Raw genomic sequence first — 16,810 nt, 5'->3', positions numbered from 1 at the left:
TTCCAGATCTTCCCACGGGCCTCCTTTCCTCCCTTCCGGCATATATAATTTCTCGATTCAGACTCTTGCAGGTAGAAATACCGCAGTCTATTCCCAACTATCTCAAAACCAAAGGAATTTTTACAAGGTTTGATCACCCCGCACTAATTTGAAATATTGGAGAATGAACCAATAATCATAAGGTAATTCTTTGGTCGATGAAACTCTAATGTTGGAGAAAAGGATAGTTGACCCGTCAGGAGTACAGAAATCAAGTTGGAACCCACATGATCAATATCAAAGTCAAAGACTCTGGAGTCTATGACGAAGGATCAGAGATCTTGATGGCTTTAGATGTTTATCTTTCAAGATTTTGAATTTAGGAAGTGTCGTACCGGTAAATCTGGACGAGATCAAGAGATGGAGCGATGAAGGGGTTCATGCCAATTAGACGAATTTTCTATACAATTGTATGTCATACAATGATTAATCTCTTTTGCAGAAATTTCATATAGATTATCATTTACTAGGTATGATACGGGGTACTCCTTTTCTGATTCCTTTTCAGCTTCGTACAGATGGATGTCCAAACATTGAAATATTGAGTGTTATTTATTCTCGGGACCGGACTGGTCCAATGAAAAGTATGAAAAGCTTCAAAAGTGGCTCTGTCGTATACATTCCAATCTTCTTCAAGTAAAGCTTAGGTCCCAGGTTACTCACACCTGGTTAATCGATCGACAGGCCATCACAAAACTGCAACCTCAAAGAAAGTGGACTTTACTCACGAGTCACTACAACTGTGTTCGTGTTGCATTGACTCTTTTTTTGCTTTTACAAATCAACTACTCGGTGCATCATTCAATATCGGAAAACGTCGACAACTTCAACGTGTTATATCCTCTGTCCACTCAACACTACAACCATCCCTTCCTTGATATGTACAAAGGGGAAACGAATTTGAATGCCTCTAATACCAAAGTAAATATGGCTCCGGGAATGGGCATTAAAGCCCCTGTACCTCGAACAAGAACAGGTCCGTTCACGTTCCTTTCACACATCAAGCGTCAATCTCATCCATATGGCAATGGGCATATGGCTTCTGGCTTCTGGCTTCTGGCTTCAATTCTGACGCGTTCAAGGTTGCTTAACATGTCGAGCAAGGAAAGTGAAATGTGATGAAGGAAAACCTGATTGTGGTCGCTGTATTCGCCTTCAACGCGATTGTAAATGGAGTACACCTCCAGCTCACATGCTCGCCACGACATCTCATGGTCATGGAATCTCCAGTACCAGCTCACTACCTACCACCCAACAGCTTGCGCTTGGTAAAACACGTATTCCCAAAGATTCGTTCGTTATTGAATTTCCCAATATCGATAAAACGACTATGCCCTATATTCATCATTTTGTGGGGTTTTGCACCAGATTCTTGGCATATGCAAATGATGATGAAGGGAACCCTTTCAAGGAAGAATTGGTACCATTTGTAACGACCAGTCCGGCTCTATTACATAGTATTATCGCAGTGGCAGCAGGCCATATGAGTAGGACTGACAAGCAGCATGAGGTTAAGGCCACCAAACATTATGCCATGGCTCTGAGAGAACTTAACAAAGCATTATGTGACAATTTAGTTGCGAAACAAAATGCCACATTGGGTGCTTGTCTGCTATTATGTGTTTACGAGGTAAATCGCTTTTTCCATCTCCTCATATTATGGTACACTTGGCTTACAAAAAACAGATATCACATTCAGATAGAGGATTATGGCTGGAGCATCTCAAAGGTGCGCGAGACCTAATCTTGCATCGAGGAGGTCCTAAAACTTCGGATTTCCTCACAAGATTCTTTGCATTACTTGATGTTTCTGGTTCCCTTTGGGCAGGACAAGGTCCTTTATTACCTGGGAATTATTGGCTCGAAGATGCCCCGACACTATCAACGAGTCCAAAACAAATTGGCGATTCACCTTCATCAGCAGAACCAGCTTTGAATTGGCCATATTATGATCCTGGAGGTGTTATGACTGGAGAATTCCACGTCTTCATGATATTTATGGCCAAGTTATCTCGTCTATCCAGTCGTTCCCTTGTCGAAATATCAGTCGAAGAACAAATCATCATTAAACAAGAAGCCCTTGGAATCCAACATGAAGTTCAAATGTGGTGGCAAAATTGTCCCCCTGTGCTCCGGGATCTTTCTAACGATTGGCGACGACAGCCACGCGATACTAAACTCACCGTCGCGGAAACTCTCGAAGCTGAAGCATTCTCTAGTACAAAAGCTTGCATGTACGGATGCATTCTTTTTATTCATCATATTATCAACCCAGTTGGTGAAGAACCACCTTCTCCAGAAGTTTCAGAGGCAATCACACAGGTTCTGGATATTGCTGCTGAGACACCAGAGGGTTACGGTTTGGAGATGGGTTTGTATTATGGATTGTTTGCAGCAGGAGCAAGTATCTTTAATGATTGGGTGGTAGAGGATACTATTAGGAAGAAGTTGAAGGCTGATACTAGGATTGCACTTTATGTAAGTTTCCTCTGTATGGACACGATGGGAAAGATAATGGGGGGAAGAGTCTCTGGATTGAAGCTAATAAAAATTATACAGCACGCTGATCGAGCTTTGGAATTACTTGAAATCCTTTGGAGAAGGCAACACCAATATGAACGCAAATTTGATTGGAGAGAAGTTCAACAACAAATGGGAATTCACATGTAAGTTTGTCTTTATTGATCACATTTCCTTGTCTTCACGAAACCTTATTGACGAAATTGTAGATTTATTCTTGCTTGAAGATATACTTTGTGAGGTATATAAAATTTGAAGACAACCCCACCACCAGAGTTCGAAATTCGAAACGAAAATTGTTCGATTTACGGACGGACCGGAGTTCGCCATCAAACGGAGGGGTAAAGTGGTCCGGCTTTCTTCGGGTATGCAATTCAAGTGACTAAAGTCATGGATATTACAATGGTGTGAAAATCATGCAGATACGCAGGGACTTTGAGTGGACATGAATCATGCCTGTAATTGGATCGTCCAAATGAACTCTTGGGGTATTTGATAGGTTCTACTTTCCTTCGACTTCCCCACCATCTTATCCATCAAGGATAAAACCCCGAATTTTCGAATTCTCGATTGAACTCAAGGGTGTTGACCAAGGATTGCGGAGAAATAGATAGGACGCCACAGCCGAGCCGGATTTTCGAAAGATGGACAGGAATGAGATCAAGGGTACCGATATTGGAGTGAAGAATGGCGGAACGGATAAGGCTACTATTTTACTTTCGGTGGTACGGGAAAGGCCGCTCGACGAATCGCTCCTCTCCTTTCTGTCGATGGATATAACGTTATCTTAATATCTCGATCTGGATCATCTCTAGCGTCACTTTCAAATACTAAAGGGGTTAAGTTTGATTGGTTGGATACGAATACTTATGATAATCCTTTTATCTCATCCGAGGGGGGTGGCGACGCAAAGGAAATTTCAATCGAAGCGGTTTTCATGATCGCTCCTCCTGTTCTCGATGCACTTCCTCTGGCTAAAAGGTTCATTGATGGAGTAATCAAGAGAGGAGTAAGGAGAATTGTATTTCTGAGTGGGAGTATACAACGTTTGTGGGGATGGACCGATTTTATCTCAGATATCTGAGTATATAAAAGGGAAGGGAAGGAAACCTCGAGGAGATGATTCAAGACCGGATGATATCGACACGAACGCAGTGGAATGGACGATATTGAAACCGAGTTGGTTTATGGAAAATTTCTCGGAAATGCACCATCTATACACCATTCGCGATGAAAATCGGTTACTTTCAGCAACGGGGAAAGGGAAAATCCCGCTTGTGAGTGTAGAGGATATCGCAAATGTGGCTTACAAAGCTTTGATTGGGTGGAGAAGTGATGAGTTTGTGAGGGGTTTGATGGGGAAGGAATTAGTTTTGAGGGGAGCAGAATTATGGTCTTATGATGAGATTGCTGCGCTCACGGATGTGTTGGAGAGAGAGATTATTCATGTGGATGTGGAGGAAGAGGAGATTGTCAAGGGGATGGTAGATGGTGGGGTGGAGGAGGGATTGGCGGGGGTTTTGGGCGAGCTTGACAGTGCGGTTAAGAGAGGTGAAGAGGCTTGGTTGGGGGGAGATTTGGAGGGGATTATTGGGAGGAGGGCGAAGGGTGTGAGAGAGTTTGTGGAGGGGTGTAGGAAGGGTGGGGTTTGGGATGTGCGGAGTATGGAGTATGGAATTGGATATAGAAGAGAGGGGTGAAGGTGAAGAGGGAATGAGGAGTGATTGATTTGATGAAGTAGAAGCTGAGTTTTGCGTCTGGATTTGCATCGAAGACTTTGGGAAGAGAAGGATGTGTTTTTCATTAATTGAATAAATAACTGAATATATATAATGTATATCATTTTTTCCGAATATATATTCGTATTTGATTTTGAGATTTGAGATTTGAGATTTGAGATTTGAGATTTGATTTATGAAGATCATCTTGATAGATGATCTCATTTGTAACCTCTTCTTTTCTCTTCTTCCTTAAGTTGTAATTGTGGTTGTAGTTATGGAGCTGGTTACAGTTATAGTTATAGTTATGGTTGTGATTGTGGCTATGGAGCTGGTTGTGGTTTTGAGATTTGAGGTTTTTGAGGTGAGATTAGATTAGATGAGATATTGAATTGTGTTGAGGGGTGAGTATGATGATGTTGAGGTGTATGAATATTCAAGTGAGTGTGAGTTAAGAGAATGAAATTGTGAGATGATGAAATTGGGAGATATTGAGATCGGGTAAGATACTGAAGTTGTAGGATATGGAGATATGAAGTTATGAAGTTATGTAAAGTGAAGTTGTATAATTGTGAAAGTTGTGTGGATATTTAAGGGAGTTGAGATGGATGGAATTGTGAGAGAATGAAGTTGTGGGATATGGAGTTATAGATATATATATATATATATATATATAAGATGAAAGGTAATTGAGATGTTGATATGAGATGAAATATGGAGATTGGATTAAGATATTGAGGGTAGATGAGTGTATTGAGATTGAGTGAGATAAGATATGGAGATTGGATGAGATGGTGAGAGATTGGGATATTGGGATTGAGATGCTGAAGATGAATAGAATGGAAGAATATGATTATAAAATGTACGGAGATAATGAGGTTATTAGATTATTGAGATGTTGAATTGTGTTTGGACTGATAGGTTGAAATTGAAATTGTGTGAATATAATGTTGTATGGATGTAGAGTTGAATGCAATTGGAGTTGGAATGAATGTGATGTTAGATGATAATTAACTTGGATAAAATGAATTTGTATAAGTGTGAAGTTGTATCAGATATTGAGGTTGTGTGAATTTGAAGTTGTAGAAATAGAAGATTGAATGAGAAAATAATTAAAATAGGATGAGATATAGAGATTGAATAAAGATATTGATGTTGGGTGAGATGTTAAATTTGTATAAAAAATATGGAGATTGTATAAAGATGTTAGAATATTAAGTTTAGATATGAATTGAATATAAAGATTATGAGATGAATAAATTTGAAATTAATTGAAGTATTGAGGTTGGATGAGATATTGAGGTTGTTGAGATTATTAAGATTATTGAGATTTGGTGAAAATATTGAATTATATTTATACTGACAGGTTACATTTGAATGAATATAAAGTCGTATGAAATTGAAGTTGAGTGAAGATATTATGATTGTGATTGTTGAGATTAGATGATATTAGATATTGAAGTGAATTGTATTGAGATGCTGAAGTTGGGTGAGATATTAAGTTGAATAAAATGGAATTATGATTAGAAATATATTGAGATTGAATGAATTCAAGGTTGGATGATTATGAGATGTATGGAGATAATGAATTAACAAGACCATAAACTGCATTCGTAGTCCTTATATATAGTAAAGTAACAAAGTAATAAAGTAAAAGATATAAAGATTATAAACGAGGACGAAGACTAACTGAGAACCGAGAATTAGAAGAGAGGGTAGGGAAGAGGGAATATGAAATTAAGTATGTAGTATATAAGGTGTGAGTAAGGCACTTCCTCCAACTTATAAGAGGTTAAGATATCTTTATTTTCGATAGCTTACTTACTTGCTATCTTGACGACTGTTGACATCTATTTGTAGGTATTCTATATAATCTTACATGTAATTTTATATGTAATCTCATACCCATACATAGATAGACTCGAGTATTAAAAGCAGGGTTGTAAATAATCTCCTATCTGTTTATTATATTTCAAGTAGACGGGCAGGTAGTGAGTGACATACTGACCGGTTGACTCATATTTGATTGATGAATAATGAATGACTATTGAGATGTTTCTCTGTTTCTAAATGTTAACGTTTCTTCTTGTTTGAATTCTTAAATTCTTTGATTTCTTGATTTCTTTGCATCACTTCTATGATAAAATGGATGAATTGTTGAAGTTGACAATTTGTTAGATGTGATGCAATGGATGTGATGCAATGGATGCATATTCAAGTGAATACTAGGCAGATGAATTGATATCATCTCTTCGGATTTCGGAATAGTTACCAGATAACGAGTTGGATGCCAAGTCTGCAGGCACATCATTATGATCACATCCATCCATTCATTCATCCATCCATCCATCGTATTATATCATTTCTCTTTATCATTCAATAATTCCCGAATTCATCAATCTCGTTGGTTCAGTATTCAACATGGTGAGAAAGCTTTCAGCAATTCGGCTATTCCATTCCGTGCAAGAGCGATGTTGAGCGTGTGTACCCGGTATTGTCAATATTCCAATCAATGTTTCCAAGTTCCAAGTTCCAAGTTCCAAGTCCCAACTGCTTGCTTGCCTGCCGGATCGCTGGCTGACACTCATGAGGTCTGTCTGAATGAAGATGGTTGTCGAGATAAGGAATTCAATTCGTATCGCCCGCCGGAGGAGTTTCCGCATTCATCTAAACGATATCCTCGTGCTTACCCTTACCTAGCGATGCATAGGCAGATTCCTTCATCCGCAGGTCAGAACCTAAAAGATACATCACGAGTATGTGATGATTACTGGTGCTTTTGAATGGGCATGTTTTGATTGATTGATGGCTTGAGAACATTACTCGTGCGCTTGAATAGAGTTCTTTTGATTGTTTCGTTTCCCTTCGCTGCGAGTTGTCTTACCATATCTTCAATCTTTGTATTGCTTGTTTTGTTACTCACTATCAGCTTCAGACACAAGCGCCGGATAACAATATGTTCCTTACCCAGCTTTTGGTATCAGGCAAATAAGCATACGGCTTTCAGCCTTCGTTAACCTGGGTTACTGATTTGAGTTCATGATTCTGACCTTGTGGCCCGTATCGTATGTCACTACTCAGATATCGTTACACACTTGGCAAATCAGTGCAACGTTATGATTGATTTGGCTGCTAAGTGGCTCGTCTCCAAGAATTCTTAGAGAAGCTTCCAAAGCTTCGCCTCGGGCTTGCAGATGGTACCTACTTGAGAGCTCGGGATGTGATCATGATTTATTTTTTTGATGTGGAGGAGAGGAGAGAGGGAGAGAGAGAGGAGATAATCTTTGAGAATCGAAAGATCGAGATACGGTATGGATGAACTCGGACTCGGTGGAGGGCTTCGGGTTCTCCATTTATTTCTTATCATATATCAATAGCTTGCATCCTACGCCTATCTCTATCTCGTATTTCATCCATTATATAAGGTTATCAGTTCATATCTACCAGTATATCTGGAATGAACAGACGAGGAGGCGATTTCATACTTTTAAGGGTATAGAGACACGTGGGTGGCATTTTATCTTGGGGATTAGTACATTGTTTTACACTTATGTATCTATTATTAGTTGCATTAAAATATACACAAATAATCAAACACAATAAATTATGATAATATCCTCACAATCTCCCAATATTTCACCATATCTCGTTTTTTGCTTATCGTAATTGCAAAAAAGGACCGAGGTGACGAGGATGGTACTCCCATCTCGGTCCAAAAACCCCCATCAGGTATAAATTTCAAACGCCTCCAACGCCATGAAATAATTCTATCCACTCATCGATCACGACATTCATGTTTAAATCTAGTGCTTCAATTGCTTATTATCAAATCCTAGCTATCCCCGATGATTCTGGGGATAGATAAAAAGACAGACCCCGGATGGCTTTCCCGCCACCAAAACCAAACCACCTTACCTTGCCTTGATACCAAGAAGAGGGAAATGCTTGTTGGCTAGATCTATCGGTAATATGAAGTAAGACTGGATAGGTTATGAAAAGACGGGCGGCTCATCTGAATAGGTACATAAACTTCTACCTGTACCCAGTATTGCCAAGTCGACTCGGTAAACAAATCAAACCTTTATTTGGCAGGTGAAAAGAGCTGGCGACAGTTCCATTAATCCAACTTCGTATGCCCAGTCTTCTCGGTCTCGCGTTCTTGACATAATATCTTTTGCCAGCTGGTTATCCCGGGTGGCCTAGGATAGAATTGTTCCTGTTCCAGTCCAGTGGTAGATAGTCATTAGTGAGCCGAGTTCACCGTTCGCTGATACCCGAGTTCCCCAAAAGCTTTGTTCGCCTCTGACTCTCTTGTTTTACTGCTCGCGCGACTAATTTCTTATCGGATTTGCTGCTTGGCAACATTCTCAAACTCTTGGCGCAACGTTACCTTCCTATTGTGGACCAAAGAGGAGATGATTATTTGTTGGTGGTGAATTCGCTTGACAAATGAGAATGATTTGGTTTAATGAATTTTGATAGAGATGAAGGACCACGGTTGAAAGGTGGGTTTTGGGGGGTATATTTGAGATTGGGGATATGATTGTGTGATGAGGCTGGTAAGGTGGATATCGTTGGAAGGGCAAGGCCTCGCAATTGTCTTTATCACTCTTGTGGGTGCTGCAATTGAGGTGGTATTGGTGACTGGGCTGGTCTTTGGACGCACTAGGGTCATTACACTGTATGCACGACAGCTTTCCATAATCGGGTGAATACAGACCTATCCGTACACAATACACAAGTGTGCTACCGATTGGCCTTTGCTCTGACTATATTTGCCACATACAAGGAGGTAGCCTGGTCAATTCAGAACCTGGGGTCTGAGTTTATATCTTCTAGAACGATTTGATACCTGCTGTGATTTGTTCCGTGCGTTCAATGTAACTTATACACCTGCCTCTTTAGGCGATCTCCGTAATGGATCAGCATTAGAATGAGTTCACAAAGCACAATCGTGAGAGCTCGTACCAGCTGATAACGGTGCTGATTGGTATGGCGTTCCCGTATGGGAGGGAGGGATGTAATCCCATGCTAGCTAGGAGTGCATGGGAGCAGCATGCGAGATTCTCCGAATTAGTCGAGGGCTAGGGTGGTGAATGGGGAACATGGTAAATTTAGGTGGTGTAGCTTGGGATTTGATGGGCACGTCAGCGGTATATTTATTCTCGTGTTTCCCCTCATCGTGGTTTTGTTCTTTAGTCGCACTTCTACGACCACTCTCTTTACCTGTTGTGATAAATCAACTTCGCAAAGATGGGTAAGTACTTTTTTCTACTCGACTATGTTCCGCTTAGTGGTATTTTCACACATTACTGACACTCAAAATAGTTGCTCAAGAAAATATCACAGCCGATATCCAAGGCGCGATGCTAGGCAGTGATGCTGTCCTAGCTCTCGACCAAAAGGGATCTTTGATTCACACAGTCTCAAGAGAGCATCACCTTAAGGCCGGTCTCGAAACCGACGCCGCAATCGTCCATGCACAAGGCCATGGACACGAACATATCGACCCAGAATTAATTCCTACTGAAGAGGAGAAGAAAACCCTCCGAAAAGTAGCGGGAAAACTTCCCAGTGTCACTTACTTAATCTGTGCTGTCGAATTCGCTGAGCGAGCTTCTTACTAGTATGTTTCCCCTAACTGTAAAGTGACGTCTACAATTTTAATTAGACAAATTCGCTAACATGTAATTCACTCATAGTGGTTGCAGTGGTTTGATTAACAATTTCGTCAACAGACCACTTCCAGTCGGCGGTAATGGATATGGTGCACCACCAAGAGGAACTCAACAAACTGCCGGAGCTTTAGGTCTCGGTACTGTCAAAGCAACAGCCACATCTCAATCATTCTCTCTACTTGCATATGCACTTCCATTGGTCTTCGGATGGCTCGCCGATACCAAAACTGGTAGATTCAAGATTATTTGCTGGGGTGTAGCAGTATGTGGTATTGCACACGTTCTCATGTGTGCAAGTGGTGCTCCTAGTTTGTTGGCCAGTGGAGGTGCCAAGGCTCCCTTCTTTTTGAGTGTCTACACTTTGTCTATTGGTGCTGGTAAGGCTTCTCTACATTCTAAGTTTTAGCCATCATCCACTAATCTTCTTCTTTTAGCTATGTTCAAACCTAACATTGCACCCACCCTCCTCGATCAAATGCCAAACGCAGTTCCAGTCAAGAAGACTCTCCCATCTGGTGAGGTGGTCATTGTTGATCCCGAATCTACTACCGAGCGTGTCATGCTTTGGTTCTACCTTCTCGTTAACATCGGTGGATTCATGGGTGTCCCAACTTCCTACACCGAGAAATATGTCGGATGGTGGTTGTCCTTCCTCCTCCCACTCCTCCTCTATGTCCCTCTCCCATTCCTCCTTTGGTTCATGCGCAAACGTCTCATCCTATACCCACCAGGAGGATCTGATCTCGTCAACGTCTGCCGTGTTGTTGGTATCTGTTTCAAGAGAGGTGGTATTAAAAAGATCTTCACCCGCAAGGGAGGATTCTTCGAGGCCGCCAAGCCATCCGTTATTGCCCAGTCTGGTAACGTTATCGAAGTACCATGGAACGATGCATTCATCGAGGATGTCAAGCGTACTTTCGAAGCCGCCGGAATCTTCTGTTTCTTCCCAATTCAAAACATCAACGACAATGGTCTTGGTAGCTCCGCCAGTGCTCTCTCAACTATGTTGTCTACCGATGGTGCCCCCAACGATGTCATGAACAACTTCAACTCTCTCTCCATTATCATCGTCGCACCAATCCTCAACTACGGTCTCTACCCATTGTTGAGAAAGCGCAACATTCACTACGGACCAATCGCCCGAATGACCACCGGATTCTTCCTTTCTACTCTCGGAGGTGCCGCCTACACTCTCCTCAACTACTACGCCTACAAGATCGGACCTTGCGGAAAATACGGTTCTTCCGAAACCTGTGTTGATGCCAATGGTGTCTCCAAGGTATCCTCCATCTCCGTCTGGTTAATGGCCGTTCCCTACGCCGTCGGTGGAATTTCCGAACTCTTCGTCAACGTCCCCGCCTACGGTATTGCATACTCCCGTGCTCCAGCCAATATGAGAGGTCTCGTTTCCGCTCTTAACTTATTCACCCAAGCCATTGCTTATCTCGTTGGTCTTGCCTGTGCCGGTGTCATCAAGGATCCATATCTCACCTGGGATTTCGGTGCGCCAACTATCATTGGTTTCATCATGATGTGTGCTTTCTATTGGATCTACAGAGATATTGACAAGGAAGAATACAAACTCAGTATCAACGATGAACAAATGCATGTTGCGGATCCACAAATTCATGATGGACAGAGTGCGAGTGAGAAAGCTGCTCCTCCTTCTTACCAGGGTGAGAAGGGTGGACTCAAGGATAAGGAGACCGAGCTTTAGAGAATGATAAGCGAAAAAGTTTTATAGGGGATCCGGGAGTAAGGTTTTAGTGGCTCTTTTGGGGTTTGCGGGAGGGGAGGGCGATGATGATTTTTATGATACCGTATGATATGATTTTGGATAGTGGTGATGGGCTCAGAAAGGCTAGATGCTGGCGAGCTATCGCTGGGGTAATAAACTTCTTAATGACATTCTTTTATTTAATCATCTCTTTTTTGACATTGTGATGTTTGGGGATTGTACCCTTTCAATGCCGCTCAGAGCAATGCATGAACTTAAAATCCTATCAACACGAAAGTAAATAATGCATGACCGAGTAGAATTTCAAAACATAGCGCACCTAGTTAGCATACAGACCTCCCACCATGAACACTTCCCTCATCTCCGTAACAGAAGAAGACAAAGGAACTCCTTTTCTGTCCACCGAATACTTTTGCCATACAATATGCTCGATCCTCCCTATCTCAACACCCAAGCCTTCTAATAGCTCCATATCCCCATCGAATACTTTTCCCGACAGGGACCTCCCAACCACTCTTCACCATGGATTCCCCTCCCAGTTCCTCGCGGGCAGAATCTCCTAAGAGATCTGGATCCCGCCACACCTACCTATACAGTTCCTTATAACCTCTGCACCTCAACCCCCAAACTTCCTATTTTTGAAATTAAGAAGTACACACTACTAAAGAGGGATCGACCCTCGCAAAGAAACACAATCTACTCGTGCGACCAGAAAGTATGCCACACTCCGCTCACAGGCACGTCCTATAAGGTGGTAAAATACAAAGCGATTGGTGGCCCATATCTAGGTGGAGTGTTGCGTACCTGCTGCCGCACGAGTAGCTATAACCAACCACCTCAAGATATCTTATCTAATATGAATTATTGTTACGGTGTAAGTATACCGACTATTTCCGTTACTTTTGGAGTAACTCTTCAATTCGATGCCCCTACAAATAGGAAAATAAGTCCAAAACTACAACATCCATTTCGATCCCAGCAATGAATTCAGGTGACACAAGGTTGAAATCAAGATGTTAGGGACTTACTTGTACATCTTGTACAAGTAGAGGGATGTTCCGGATAGTTAACCTACTTCTAACTTCAACACGGATTGTCATTCCGCATCATATTAGATCTTGGATGTGATTGTGGAGATTCTTTTGTCGGATCATGGCATCAGATGAAAGAAAGGGATGGGATGAATGGGAATTGATGCTGAGTTGTGTAGCTTGAATATATACATATATCACTCTTTACTCTGACAATTGATACATTGTCAATGATTAGTCCTAGCCACTATTCATCAGGTGCTATCGTTTAAGAAACCAATAAGAACGAAAAATTGTATTCAAAATCGGCTCGAAAAGTCAAAGGAAAGTAGTATACCGGCGACCCGCACACGACTTAACATAATTTTAAGGACATGACTGTATGACTACCGAATCCGTATCAAAGTTTGATTCATCTTTTCGTGAAAAGACGGATGCAAGATCATTATACTTAAATGTCAAGCTAGGAGGTGTTTGTGTGGTATTCTAGAGATACCACTCCGATACCTTTGCTTGGTCAATACATTCCATGCATTTGCACTCGCAATCCATTAAAATGGGCAACATTTCATAATGTCAGTACATACTTTTTCCTTTCCACCAACTTCGGACACTGTATAACTTTACCCTAGAAGGTCTTCTTTATCTGAAAGCCTTCTCTGATCTTTGAAACGATGTCTTTCTGTCGGTTTTCTTTCTCGGGGGAATATATTCGCAAGATGTTGAAGAACAGTATTCATGTCAAAAGGTAGTCTTATGAGTTATCACTGTACCCATAACTGCAACCATACTACCAGTAGTAAAAACAAGCCTAAAGGGAACATGTAGGAATTAATGTCCTACGTATCAAAATATCTTGATGCGATGATATTCCAGACCTTCAGTGGTTTACATATGACAGCTACCCTGAGGCCTGTGTTAAAGAAAATCCCACTGGAGATTCTACACCCGAAGATAGGGAGGGTGACTAGAAATATTCCTCGAGATTAGAGTTTCGAACGACGATAAAGAAAAAGAAAAAGATTTGAGAATACCAGATTACTCGTCAGTGGCCATAAGGAGGGGCTCCAAGCTAGGTAATTAAATTTTCTTATTGCATACTATGATAAAAGCTTTATCGTTATAACGCAGGCTCTAACGAACAATTCGGATTCTGAACTATTGGATATTGATCAGGAATTGAGTATCGATAGAGCATTGATCACAGACAGTAGCAGTGGCCTTTTCAAATATTAAATCGAGTTCGAACTTCCTTTTACGATTGATACCGAAAGAGCCGGATTGTCATCAGCCTCAGACCAAAAAGAGTGGTTGAAGGGATGACCCGATGGCTAACATAGAATCTGATTTATCATTTATACATGCCCATGCGATGTGTTCACAAACTTTGACTGATTCAATGAACCTCATGCAGAAAATTGTAGCGATGCCTTGGGTTACTCCCTCGTCATGAGACTCTCTATGAGTACTACTCGCATGTGGCCATCTTAGTTACCATCCTGCCTCGACAAGAACGCCAGGTCGAACTCCAAGATGATGGGCAATGTATTGATCAGAGTAGATTCCAAAGAAAATGATTGAAGTAAAGGGGGAAAGAATGCAAAAGACGTCGCTCTTTGCGAAACTGATATTAGCTACGCGGAATGTATGAATGTGAGCATATCAGCCAACCCTCTCGTGAGATCAGAAGGAGAATCATTTCCGGGTAGATTTTTATATGATCAAAGACACATGGGCAAATGAACTTTCAGTAGCCTCTTGAAATCTGTCGCGGTGAAATAATGTTGGGTTAGATTATCGGGAAGCCATGAGAGAAGATTAAAGATAGTGAGAATAGGGTGGATGCAACGATGAGATCAATAAGATGGAGGAGTACTAAAAGACGACCTTTCGTATGGTTCGGTATTAAGGATAAGAGAAAAACGACTGGAGTGTATATTTGAGAAGTTGATTGAGAGAATTGGGTGATCAAGCCATCAAAGTAAAGCTCCTCAGAAATGACTATAGTAAGACACGAAGATTGTATTATATTCCTAATTTCTACTCCGACGCCTTGGCAATGCATTGTTTCCCAGAACTCCATCCCAAATGATAACTTTGATTAAAATCTGCAATTTGTCAGTGAAGTCTTTGTGTGTCATTGGGATTCAAATTTACCGTATCTCATAAGATCCTGCTCTAGTCATATATCTTACCCATTTCACACTTGAGTAATTATTCTTCTCAAAAACCTTCAAATATCTGACCAACAGTCCCGAACTTGTAAACATCAACAAACTGAAGTTCAAACTCAATGGTGGTCTTGACCATGCTTTTTGGTTCGTCATGCTTGTTAACGTAGCTTCCGCGCTCAAGACGAATTCATTTTGTCCAGTAAATCTTGGTATCTTCCATATAATGACATTCTCTTCTGGTACATATTTTGCTTTTCCTTGCGTACATCGATCGGTGATTCGAGCAGTATTTAAAGGCGTAGGTATCTTAACAACGACATTTGTAGCGAATAGCTTGCTACCATAATTTGCTCGAATTGCAATACTGTATTCAACCTTTGTTTTACCAACTTCATTCACGATGGCATGAATTTTAAATGGCAGATTGACATTTTCGGTGGCGCGATAGCGCATGAGTTCGAATTCTCCATCGGGAGGTATGAATGAAATAATTCTGTCGGTGTCGAATTTCCCTAGCTTAACACATTGGTGAAATTGACAATCCTCCAGTGTAACACTACCAGCTGCTGCTTTGGTGGCCTTGGTACCCATACGATTTCCAGATGGTAGAGATGAAAGACTATCGCCATCTAACAATAATCGATCATTGAGTCCGAATTTGCATTCTGGTGTTCCGGAAAGATATGCTCTCATGACGATTTGACCATTTACATCAGCTCGTAGAACAGTTCCTGTAGCAGACATCAAAAGATTGACATCTTCAATGACATCTACAAATGCTTCATTCTTTCTGTATTTGACATCGGCTTTCCTCCATGATAAAGCTCCGGTTGCTTGCATTGTAATCTTCGCCGAGTCTTCCATGGTTCGTTCCGATTTGACACCTTCCGTTGTGATGTACATCTTTAATGTATCTGTCTCTGTATTTTGAGGGTATCCAAAATCCAAGATTTCTATGTCGCAAATTCATCAGCTTCCGGCACAATTGATATTTGCGAATCGCGCATTGCACTCACCATCTAGAAGTTCATATACCAGGACAAAATTGTTCTTAACCGCTTCTTCGTCGAACTTTCCAAAGTAGCCTTTCCCCAGCGCAATCAATCTATAGAGGAATTCGAAGACCAGCGCAGCATTGGCATTGCTCTTGGTAATTGCAACCAAGTATATATTCTCGTGTTTGACATGACTGAAGGTTGTACTTCCTAAAGTAAGGATTGGTGAACGAACTTGAGCATTCGAGATGACCTGAATTCGAAAGACATCTGCGAGTCGTGGTCGACAATCATTTCGAAAAGCGCGAAAGATTAGATTCTCTCCCTTTTGGTTAAAGATCAATATGCCAGACAGCATTTTGATTTATATGTGGTTGAAGGAGGATTTGTTTATTGAAATATCGAGGGAGTATAAGGAGTGGGGAGCCGAGAGCTACAAGGTGCAGTAGATCTAGAGGACAAGCTCAAGACAGTGCAATATTTACCGAACATCCCTTTCAGCATTGTTCAGGGGCTAAAATGAAATCTTTCGACAATGTAGGTGTGCCATTGAATTATTGTTATGAGATGGTTATGTAGATGATAAGCTCAAAAGTCTTCAAATATTTCTGTACAGCATTCAATCGGAATTTTGGTTGTTTTATTTCATGTGGATATTGGAAAGAGTATGTTTTTAGGTGGCAGTTTGTTTCTTCCAAATCGAGATAGGGTAATAGACGTATGTCATATTCAGGTAGCCTTATTGACGAGGTCGGATAGAGTTGTCAATATCCGGTAGCTTTCGCTCTATATATACAGTATTTTTATCACTCATAATTAATTATTCATCACTTAAAATCTTTGCCTAGATTATCGCTCCATCACAAGTCTATAAAAGTCTATACTGGCACACATAGGGTAATTGCTAGCTGTACAGG

At 41.1% G+C, this 16,810-nt stretch overlaps 4 protein-coding genes across 4 annotated transcripts; 3 read left to right on the top strand and 1 right to left on the bottom strand.

Moving 5' to 3' along the window:
• Positions 1–918: 918 nt before the first annotated feature.
• Positions 919–2,784, top strand: EAF01_007030 (uncharacterized protein; the record flags this gene model as incomplete). The annotated part of the gene is made up of 5 exons (XM_038915284.1): positions 919–1,015; positions 1,122–1,669; positions 1,726–2,517; positions 2,599–2,705; positions 2,769–2,784. The coding sequence occupies 5 exons, from the start codon at positions 919–921 to the stop codon at positions 2,782–2,784; spliced, it is 1,560 nt and encodes a 519-aa protein (XP_038768922.1).
• Positions 2,785–3,203: 419 nt separating this feature from the next.
• EAF01_007029 (uncharacterized protein) lies at positions 3,204–4,259 on the top strand (the record flags this gene model as incomplete). Its single annotated transcript, XM_038915283.1, is given in 3 exon segments — positions 3,204–3,284; positions 3,296–3,605; positions 3,655–4,259. 3 exon segments carry the CDS (start codon positions 3,204–3,206, stop codon positions 4,257–4,259), a joined length of 996 nt encoding a protein of 331 aa, XP_038768921.1.
• A 5,271-nt stretch (positions 4,260–9,530) lies between these two features.
• Positions 9,531–11,672, top strand: EAF01_007028 (uncharacterized protein; the record flags this gene model as incomplete). Its single annotated transcript, XM_038915282.1, has 4 exons — positions 9,531–9,534; positions 9,606–9,903; positions 9,980–10,332; positions 10,390–11,672. The coding sequence occupies 4 exons, from the start codon at positions 9,531–9,533 to the stop codon at positions 11,670–11,672; spliced, it is 1,938 nt and encodes a 645-aa protein (XP_038768920.1).
• Positions 11,673–14,825: 3,153 nt separating this feature from the next.
• Positions 14,826–16,251, bottom strand: EAF01_007027 (uncharacterized protein; the record flags this gene model as incomplete). The annotated part of the gene is made up of 3 exons (XM_038915281.1): positions 14,826–14,832; positions 14,882–15,851; positions 15,915–16,251. 3 exons carry the CDS (start codon positions 16,249–16,251, stop codon positions 14,826–14,828), a joined length of 1,314 nt encoding a protein of 437 aa, XP_038768919.1.
• Between the last annotated feature and the right edge of the window lie 559 nt (positions 16,252–16,810).

This window comes from Botrytis porri (assembly GCF_014898465.1).
Source record: "Botrytis porri strain MUCL 3234 chromosome Unknown BPOR_009, whole genome shotgun sequence".
Lineage (NCBI taxonomy): Eukaryota > Fungi > Ascomycota > Leotiomycetes > Helotiales > Sclerotiniaceae > Botrytis > Botrytis porri.
Note: the sequence above shows the minus strand (reverse complement) of the source record. Positions and strands in the feature narration are given on the sequence as shown.